The sequence below is a fragment of the Nanorana parkeri genome, unplaced genomic scaffold (genome assembly GCF_000935625.1).
Source record: "Nanorana parkeri isolate BGI_ZX_2015 unplaced genomic scaffold, ASM93562v1 scaffold2006, whole genome shotgun sequence".
Lineage (NCBI taxonomy): Eukaryota > Metazoa > Chordata > Amphibia > Anura > Dicroglossidae > Nanorana > Nanorana parkeri.
In genome coordinates this window covers 116,524-127,125 of record NW_017308274.1, presented here as the reverse complement: position 1 = coordinate 127,125, position 10,602 = coordinate 116,524, and the positions used below count along the sequence as shown (strand labels likewise).

The window sequence follows — 10,602 nt, the reverse complement described above, 5'->3', positions numbered from 1 at the left end:
ATTGGGATACAGGTAGGAGGTAAGGAGTGGGGTATAAGAAAGGGACACAGGGGAGGTTGAGGTACAATGGAGGGGATTGGGGTACAGAAGTTGCTATATCGTACGTTATAAATCACCTTCACTTTATAGAAGATGAGGGGACATTATTGCAATCAAATGTCTTGGTCCTATCACACGGGTTGGGGGAGGAATGTCTGGGGAAGCCCCCCCCCCCCTATCCCCCCCCCCCTGGGGGCGGAAGGGTGGCAGAGAGGGGCCCCTTGTCTGGGAGGGAGGGGCAGTCTGGGCTCCTCCCCCCTCCTCTCACACTCGGTAGCAGTGTGGAGTCGACCCTGATGATGATGGAGTGGGTGCTAGTGGTGGCGCTCCTGTTATCACTAGCAGTGCTGTGGCCCCCGGGGGCCCGGCGGCTCGCTCTGTTCCTGCACGATGCACTCTTCATCGTGCGCTCGGCCAGGTTGAAGCGGACGGTCCGGCGCTGGATGCAGCAAGGGGCGCTCAGTCTGCCGGGGCTCTTCCAGCTGCAGCTCCGGAGCTCCCCGGACTCCGTCTTCCTCCTATTCCGGGATCAGAAGGTCACCTACCGGCAGCTGGAGGAGAGCAGCAACCGGGCCGCCAATGCCCTGCTGCCCAGCACCACACCGGGGGCCACCGTGGCCCTCCTGCTGCCCAACGAGCCCAGATTCCTCACAGCCTGGTTCGCATTGGCCAAACTCGGGCAGATCGCTGCCTTCCTGAACACCAATGTCCGTAGAGGGGCCCTAAAACACTGCCTGGGGGCCAGCGGGGCCCGGGGCCTCATCACCAGCCCAGGTGAGACCGAAAGGGGAGGGGGGGGGATCGCTGACTTGTTACATTGTAGATCATTATTTGTAAACAGATTGATACAAAGTGTATAAAATCCACTGTATAGTAAAGTGTATGGCTCCAACATATACCAGAGCGCTGTACAGAGGACACTGAGCCGGTCACCAGAGGAGCTTACACTCTAATGTCCCCCCACAGTCACACACTATTATTATACATGTATATAGCTCTGACATATACCACAGTGCTGTACAGAGAACACTGAGACAGTCACATCAGTCTCTGTACAGAGGAGCTTACACTCTAATGTCCCCCCCACAGTCACATCAGTCTCTGTACATAGGAGCTTACACTCTAATGTCCCCTCCCCCACAGTCACATCAGTCTCTGTACAGAGGAGCTTACACTCTAATGTCCCCTCCCCCACAGTCACACACTATTATTATACATGTATATAGCTCTGACATAGACCGCAGCGCTGTACAGAGACATACATTTTTCTCTCGGACCCTCCAGAGCTCTTCGAAGCCGTGCGGGAGATCCTCCCCGATGTGCGGGAGATGGGGGTCACGGTGTGGGTGATGGGCCCCGGGGATTACCCCGATGATGTCATCAACCTCCAGGCTCTGATGGACGCCGCCACGGTCAGCCCCCCGCCCGCAGACCTCAGCGCCGTGAAGAACCCCATGGAGACCGCCATCTGCATCTTCACCTCCGGGACGACGGGTAAGTCACTGGTGGTAGATCTGGTTAGCTGGTTGGGGGCATCAGTACGATTTCCCCGGTCCCGGCGGGTCACCCATTGAACGGTCCGGTGTTCTGTTTCAGGGTTGCCCAAAGCAGCTCGGATCAGCCACCTGAAGACCCTGATGTGCTGCGTCTTCTACCAGCTGTGCGGCGCGAACGCCGGCGACGTCATCTACATGTCTCTGCCGCTCTACCACAAATCGGGCGTCCTGCTGGGGGTCGGAGGTTGCATCGGTGTCGGTGAGTCCCTACGGGTCATTGAGTGTGGTGAGGATCTGCAATGGGACTGCCGGCCATGGTGGGACCCAATCTGGAGAGGCCGGTGGCCTATTTCCCATGATCCTCTCTGATTTCTCGCTCCGCGCTCTTCTTCAGGGGCATCGCTGGTCCTGAAAGAACGCTTCTCCGCCAGCCAGTTCTGGAACGACTGCAACAAGTACAACGTCACCATCTTCCAGTATATCGGGGAGCTGTGCCGATACCTCACCAACCAGCCACAGGTACCGGGGGCGGGAATGGTCACATGACTGCGCTTGCTATCAGTAAAACTCCCGTGGTGGGTGCTCACTGCGCTCTCTATCAGTATAACTTCCATGGTGGGTGCTCACTGCACTCTCTATCAGTATAACTCCCATGGTGGGTGCTCACTGCGCTCTCTATCAGTATAACTCCCATGGTGGACGCTCACTGCGCTCTCTATCAGTATAACTCCCATGGTGGACGCTCACTGCGCTCTCTATCAGTATAACTCCCATGGTAGGCGTCATTTACATAACTTAATAACTGGAGCCAGGGCAGTGGTTCGCCCACCTTATGTGTTCTGTACATAGAGACAGTCTGCAAGGACGCAGCTTCTGCTCTCCGCCCACTTGAGGAAACCCTCAGTACACAGGGACATCGGGGTCATTGGCGCATGGTGTGTGAAATGTATATGTGTAAATAAAGTTTATATAAACCGTAATGGCTGATCTGTTCCCTTGTGACGCAGACTGACGGTGAGAAGAACCATAGAGTGCGCCTGGCGGCGGGCAGTGGGCTCCGCCCCGACGTCTGGAAGGATTTCTCGCAACGATTCGGGAAAATTAAAATTTTTGAGACCTATGGCATGACCGAGTTCAATATCAGCTTTTTCAACTACACGGGGACACCCGGGGCTATCGGCAGGGGCACCTACCTGTACAAGGTAAGTCATGTCCCTTCTAATCCATTATGTAGCATGCAGAGAAATGCTCTGCAGATCTCTAGAGGGGTCAGTGGTGGAATAATCTGCAGAATATATCAATATGGATCTGTCAGGGGGGAGATGGGACGGAGCAATGTTCTGCAGATCTCTAGAGGGGTCAGTGGTGGAATAATCTGCAGAATATATCAATATGTATCTGTCAGGGGGAGATGGGACGGAGCAATGTTCTGCAGATCTCTAGGTAGGTCAGTGATGTCATTGGTTGTTGATGATCTTTTCTGATTTCTCTTTTTATTTAGCAATTCTGCCCATTCGATCTCATCCGCTTCGATACACAGGAGGGGGAGCCAATCAGAGACTCGCAGGGGCGGTGTCAGCGCACAAGTACAGGTAAATCTATAGCTTTCTTGCAACCATGGCAACAGTATTCACTTTTAAGACCGGATTTGCATATGTTGTCGCCCTCCTGTTCACTGTCACCTATAGAAGTATGCTGTGTGTGGTTATATACAGGCAGCTATGTAAAATCTGGCATCCCCAGCAATGTCCCTGGATTTACTGAACCATGAGTTTCTTGCCAGTACCTTTGTATCTGCAGAGAGTGGGATGTGTGTTTATAGGATATTGGGGTTTCTTACTGCACTGCTGGGGGGCTGGTCATGTGATTAACATAATGGTGGATGTAATACCAGCTACCTCACTGGGGCTTTGTGTAGACCTTATTGTTCTATCTCTCTACCTTGCAGGAGAGACGGGTCTTCTTATTTCACCGGTCACCACCATGTCGCCATTTTTGGGTTACGTTGGCAGTCGGGAGTTGTCAGAGGGGAAGCTGTTGAGGGATGTTTTCCAGAAGGGTGACTGTTACTTTAACACGGGGGATCTGATGGCGCAGGACAACCTCGGGTTCGTCTACTTCAGAGACCGGACCGGTGACACGTTCAGGTGTGGAGACACTTCCTGTCCATGTTGTGGGGACACAACCAGCATTTCATTTATCACGAATGGTCATCACATTGTTCTGTCTTGGTGTTGTAGGTGGAAGGGGGAGAATGTGGCCACCACGGAGGTCTCGGAGATCTTGAGTGGGCTGGACTTCTTCCAGGAGGTCAACGTCTACGGGGTCACCATTCCAGGTGGGTCTTTAATTTTTGTTTCCTTCATCTCTCTTTGGCTTAAGCATGGCCATCATGGTCCTCTTCACGGCTATGGTCCTCTTCATGGCTATGGTCCTCTTCATGGCTATGGTCCTCTTCATGGCTATGGTCCTCTTCATGGCTATGGTCCTCTTCATGGCTATGGTCCTCCTTCATGGTCATTTTCATGATTATTGTCATCTTCATGGCTATGGTCATCATCATGGTCATCTTTGCCTCTGGTGTCTTCCTTTAAGACATGAAGGTCGGGCCGGCATGGTCATCTTCATGGTTATGGTCATCTTTCATGGTTATGGTCATCTTTCATGGTTATGGTCATCTTTCATGGTTATGGTCATCTTTCATGGTTATGGTCCTCTTCATGGTCATCTTTGCCTCTGGTGTCTTCCTTCTTTTAGGACATGAAGGTCGGGCCGGCATGGCAGCCGTCACTGTGCGTTCGGACCACGAGCTGAATTTGGATCGAGTGTTCTCTTATGTGATGGAGGTTCTTCCGTCTTATGCCCGTCCACGCTTCCTCAGAGTCATGGTTGGTGACTATATATATCACTGTTGGTGTAGTACTAGATCATGGAGGGTTCTCATGGGTTGTAGGGCGGAGTCCACTAGACAATGTCCACTAGACACCCACATACTGTAAATAATTGGCGGTCCTTCAATGTTTTTCTGGCAGCTGCCATGTTTTGATTCTCCTGGATCGGACCTCATCTTCTGTGGTCACCACGTCTGATCTTCTCTCTTCTCTCTCCAGGAACACATGGAGACCACTGGGACCTTCAAGCAGCAGAAGCAACGATTGGTCAAAGAAGGTTTTTCACCGTTGACCATCTCGGATCCTCTGTATCTCCTGGATGAAGGCTCCCGCTCCTATCGTTCGCTCACAGAAGACCTTTACTCCCAGATCTTATCTTCAGAATTCCGAGTTTAGGCGTTGCCTCTATCAAACGTGGTTCCTCAAGGACCACACAACGGCCGCTGTCAGTTTAGAGAGCCTCAATCCCGTCCTAGTTCTGTAGAGCAACGTTTCACCGGGCGGCCGTGGTTTTGTAGGGGGCGGTGAAGTCTCCAGGTTGGAAGGTCAATCATTCTATCTGGCCATCACGCTGTATCTCAAGTGCCTTATTACCTCCAGGAGTTGGCCGTGATGGACCACTGGTGGCTTTTGGTTGGAGGACGGTACGGGAATACAGGGGGGAATTTTACAGGGTGGACTGAAACTTTTTGTTTTTATCTTTTTGCCCAAATAGTTTTCTTAGATTGTAATAATAACAAATGCGATTATAAGAGGCCACAGACGTTCTTTTAGCAATCGACGTCTGCTGCTGACCTTTCTCTCAAGACAAGACCACCAAAGTCACCAATCTAGACGGTTCTTCTCTTCATCGCACGCGATCTGTGTTTATCCCTTCCATAATATATGTTAACACAGGGATAGGCATCCTCGGTACTCCAGCTGTGGTAAAGCTACAAATCAGATCTTGCCGCTGCCTCTGGGTAGTCATGGCAGTGGCTTTCAGTCTTGCCCTGCCTCATGGGACTTGCAGTTCCACAACAGTTGGAGTGCCGAGGATGCCTAGCCCAGAGTTGACTCTTTAGCTATGAACATTAATACTGGAATAGTTTTATATTCTTATATCCGGAAGGGGGCGTGGCCTTATAACCCCGCCCGTATGTGACCTATTCCCCATCCTGGGAATCATGCCGCATCCACATGGTGAGGCGCTGACCTCTCTATGGGGTTCATTTATAAAAGTTCAGGCGGATGCCGTTGGCACGGAACGAGTGGCCATAGATGGTGCTGACGGTTATAGGAAATATACCCGTCAGCGCCATGAAAGGGCGCTAGTGTCTGCGAACGGTATTCTTATATAAGTCCTTCATTCGTCATCTAGGGACGCTAATGCCTTGTGAATGGTATATACCCACATTTCCTCTACTCATCGATGCCTCTAGGGGGCGCTAGTGCCAATCGAACGGTAAACGCCGGGTATATTATTCACTGATGAGCATAGGAAGATTCCTTTACCCATCAGCGCCATCTAGGGGGGCGGTAGTGCCATGTGAATGGTATACACCCGAAATTCCTTTACTCATCAGCGCCATCTAGGGGGACTAGTACCTTGCAAATGGTATACACCCAAAATTCTTATACTCATCATCATGAATGGTATACACCGGGCATAATATACATTTATACGCTGACGAGTATAGGAAAGTCTTTACACATCAGAGGCATCTAGGAGTGCTAGTGCTTTGCGGACGGTATACACCCGAAATTCCTTTACTCTAGGGGCGCTAGTGCCATGTGAAGGGTATACACCAGGCATATTATGACCGTATATGCTAACAAGTATAGGAAATGCCTTTACTCATTGGCGCCATCTAGGGGTTCTAGTGCCATAGGAACAGTAGACACCCGAAATGCCTTTACCCATCTGCGCCATCTAGTGGGCGCTACTGGTATACGAACGGCCAAATTTCCTCTACTCGTCAGCACCATCGAGGTGACGCTAGTGCCAATCGAACAGTATACGCCGGATGTATTATAATGGCATCAGCTGACGGGTATAGGAAATACCTTTGCTCATCAGCGCCATCTGGGGGCACTGGTGCTCTGTGAACGGTATATGCCCAAATTCCGATACTAGTCAGCGCCATCTCGGGGACGCTGGCGCCATGTGAACTGTGTATGCTGGGTGTATTATAACGGGGGCGCTAGTGCCAATCAAACGGCATACTCTGAGATGTATAGGAAATTTCTTTGCTCATTAACGCCATCTGGGGGATGCTGGTGACATAACGGTATACGCCCAAAATTCTGATACTCGTCAGCGCCATCTAGGGGACGCTGGTGGCAAGGGAACGGTATACGCCCAAAATTCTGATACTCGTCAGCGCCATCTAGGGGACGCTGGTGGCAAGGGAACGGTATACGCCCAAAATTCTGATACTCGTCAGCGCCATCTAGGGGACGCTGGTGGCAAGGGAACGGTATACGCCCAAAATTCTGATACTCATCAGCGCCATCTAGGGGACGCTGGTGCCATGGGAACGGTATACGCCGGGCCTTTTCTAAATGAACCCCTTTATGTGTTTTACGTCTTTTTCTATACATATTGTTGTACTTTTTATAACATTTTTACTGCTGCCGGTTATCCAATAAAAGATTTTCAAAGAAACGATCCAACAGCGAGAACTGCCCAGTCTTTTTGTTTAAAAAAAAAGTATTTATCAAAAATTCACAATTGCAGCAGGTCCAGTTCGCATCTTAAAAATTGTTCCCATGGTGTGAGATTGGAAGGTCAATGGTGAAAATCGACTGGCGGTGGCGAGTTCATGTTCGGATCAAATGTCCTCACCATTGCTGGCCAGCAGGAGGCGACGCTTTACAGGTGCATCATGGGAGGAATGTTCACTGCACGCGGCGTACGATACCCGTCCCGGTTCGTCATTTATCAGGGTGGAACGCAGCGGAATTCTATCCTATGGCCCTGTGCGCCAAGCTGCGCAAAGCTCTGAAAATAAAAATCTGCAGTCCTCTGTATGGAATGTATTTAATGCGAATGTTTGCATGCGTCCAGCGCACATGTCTGTTATTGGTCGCTGCTCAAGGCCAACATCTGGCGTTCGTTGCTCGGATTACACGCGCCGGTCTGAATGGCCGCCTGTGTCCTGGCCACCAGGAGGGTCGATTGGTCCTGTTTGCCTGTCGATGGCACAAACCCGCATATGTAGCGCACGCACGATTGGATGTGTCATCATTCGCCCCGAGCGCATGAGATCTTATTATATTTGTTACATTTCCTGCAATGAGCTGGACCGGCCATTCACACTTGGCATGGATGTGGACCCGTGACGCGTTAAGGCGCCTTGGCCCTGTGCGTCATAATAGGGCAACCCATTGAAATGAATGTTGCGTGGGTGCAGTGACATCACAAGGGGGGTGCGGCCGGCTCCGGGGCCCAACAGCCAGATGCACATCCGGATTCCACTGGAATAGTTTATTGAAGCGTCTATCACATCTCTGGTGTCCCGCCCAAGGTCCACCCCCTCGGACATGTTTCACCCAATCGCGTTTCACCCAATCGGAGTCCTATCTCCATGACTATGCCTCTGATTGGGTGCAACGCGTATGAGGCGGGACACCAGAGATGTGTCACAAGGGGGGTGTGACCCCATCAGAGGGGGTGACACCAAAATGACCGACAGTCATTTTGGTGTCACCCCCCCTCTGAAAAGTCGGGCACTCGGTCGCGGACAGTTGCACGAGAGAGGAGGGGACCCAGCGGCATACCTTATCCCGCCGGGTGAACGTCCCCCTCCAGCATCATTCACCTAAATGGCCGTCAGTAGGTAAGCTCGCGTGATGACTTCACACACGTGTGTAGTGATGTCCCGTCGGCCGCTCCGGGTGACACCACGCCTTGGGACGCCCCTGTGTTGGCGCTTGGGATTGCATTGCATATAATAATCCTGATGATCCTGTCATGGCGGTCCTTCTTCAGGCACTTCCTTTTATAGGGTGACAACGCTCTGTCCCTGTCTCCTAATTGTGCTCCTGCGTTGTCACCTCGGGCTTCCAATGGATTCCAATTCAGCTCACATTACACAGACACGGTCCACTGTTGTCACCATACGCCCTGAGAAATGCCATGCAGCCATCGCTGGAGTGCATGTAGACAGGAAGTGGAAGCAAAGAGGCTGCAGGAGATCAGCAACAACTTTAACTGATGATATTTGTCTTTTTGGCTCGTTTACACAATAACCGCGTGCATCTGCGCAGCTGCAGTGCGGTTTTTTTAAAATGGGCTTTCAGGTGCGTTTGCATGCAGTTTTGATGCGTTCCAGTGCGATCAGGCGCAGCTAAAATGAGACCAGCAGTATTTTTTCTGGCTGCATCGGAACGGATTGCACTGGTGTGAACAGAGCCCCAGAAATCCCATTGGAAAGCATTGTGACGCAATTTTGATGCAGCTGCCAAACTGAACGAACTTCATCTGGTGTGAACTAGCGTTCCTCCCGGCAGATACACTTTGTATCTTCTACATAACAGAAGGTTTCCTGTGGGGGATGAGGGGAAGGATTTGGGTTGGTCGGCTCTGAGAGTCGTCTGTGGCATTTCCTATCATTCCTTTTCCTGTGGCATTTACTCTATAAAATGAACCCCTTCATGACCGAGGCCTTTTTCCCAATTTTTTGCACCCATGTTCTAGTCCACATTTTAGGCCTGAAAATGACTTCAAATCCCCCAAACATGATATATTTTCTGGAAGCCGAGACCCTGTAGAATAAAATGGCGAATAAAACTCCTTATCAAACCCCAAAATTTTGTGCGAAATGCACTTAAATGTCCCAAAACACAATAAAATACCCATAAAAGATGAGGTTACAACGAGGAAATAGATACCCAACATGCCCGGGTTAAAAATTGCGTGCGTCCGTGAAACGGCGACAAAGTTCAGTACCCCAAAAAGTCCATAGATGACGCTTTAGAAGCCCCCCACAGGTCATCAGTTTAGTTATACGCATAAATACCGGTCCTAGAATTATTGCTCTCACTCCGGCGTGCGCGGCGATACCCAACATGTCTAGCGCGATCGTCGTTTTCATACGTAGGCGCACCCAACGTGTGTTTACATGAAGACGCGAGTTTGCGGAGGGTTTTTAAAATGTTTTTAATTTTTGTAACATTTAATATTAATTTTAAAAACTTCTTTTTTTTTTAAACTTTACTCTAATTGCGATGACATAGGGGAGCTTACAAGCCCCTCATGTGATAGCATATTGGCAGTGACAGGTCCTCTTTAAGGTGATGCTGGGGGTCCCCTGGTGTCACCTTTCCACTCTAAATAAGCTATTGAAGTGCCGATCGCAGTACAATAGCTTATAGCTGGGCTTCAGGAGCCGACCAATGGCCGCTCAGGGACCGGAAGTGATGTAATCTGCGTCGCTCCCGGTCCCATAGAACGGGGAGGAGATCGGTGAACGGAGGTTCGCCGATCACCTCCCCGGCTTCCCCCCCGACACCAGAGAAACCCGATCCTGGGCCCGTAGGAGGGGCAGCGGAGCCCGGAAACACGGCGGGGGTGCCGGGCAGGGGAGCCCCGTTTACCGGCCCGTAGAAGCGATCTGGCAGCAGCTGAGCCGCCAGAATCGCTTCTACTGTAAAGCCGATAGTCGGCTTTACAAGTTTATACAGAGTCCCGGCGGTCTTCACTGGTCATTAAGGGGTTAAAGGTGAACTCCGGGACAATTAAACATAGTCCTCATATTCATATAAGAGTCCTGTGTATTCTTCCAGATCTGTGCAGTAATCCGGTGTGAGACCTTACTTCCTGTCTCCGCCCCTCCTGCAATTTTCTGCAGGCAGCCTGTAGTGGGTGGGGCTAGACCCAGGAACTCAGCTCAGGGAACCCCTCATAATGCCCCCACAGCAGGTGTACAGACCCGGGAACTCAGCACAGGGATGGTGGGAGCCCCTCATAATGGGCACAGCAGGTGTACAGACCCGGGAACTCAGCACAGGGATGGTGGGAGCCCCTCATAATGGGCACAGCAGGTGTACAGACCCGGGAACTCAGCACAGAGAGGGTGGGAACCCCTCATAATGGACACAGCAGGTGTACAGACCCGGGAACTCAGCACAGGGATGGTGGGAGCCCCTCATAATGGGCACAGCAGGTGTACAGACCCGGGAACTCATCACAG

General features: G+C 51.2%; 1 protein-coding gene across 1 annotated transcript; it reads left to right on the top strand.

Moving 5' to 3' along the window:
* Positions 1-301: 301 nt before the first annotated feature.
* SLC27A3 (solute carrier family 27 member 3) lies at positions 302-5,158 on the top strand. The gene is made up of 10 exons (XM_018572347.1): positions 302-813; positions 1,324-1,533; positions 1,636-1,794; positions 1,930-2,054; positions 2,543-2,737; positions 3,037-3,127; positions 3,484-3,682; positions 3,776-3,873; positions 4,293-4,423; positions 4,646-5,158. Exons 1-10 carry the CDS (start codon positions 336-338, stop codon positions 4,820-4,822), a joined length of 1,863 nt encoding a protein of 620 aa, XP_018427849.1. The 5' UTR covers positions 302-335; the 3' UTR covers positions 4,823-5,158.
* Positions 5,159-10,602: the final 5,444 nt, after the last annotated feature.

Bases quoted from the DNA above. Each gene is read 5' to 3' on its own strand.
- SLC27A3 (XM_018572347.1), top strand. From the start codon at position 336: ATGATGATGGAGTGGGTGCTAGTGGTGGCGCTCCTGTTATCACTAGCA. The intron at 1,534-1,635 runs GTAAGTCACTGG...GTTCTGTTTCAG, and splicing joins CTTCACCTCCGGGACGACGG to GGTTGCCCAAAGCAGCTCGG. The intron at 3,874-4,292 runs GTGGGTCTTTAA...TCCTTCTTTTAG, and splicing joins CTACGGGGTCACCATTCCAG to GACATGAAGGTCGGGCCGGC.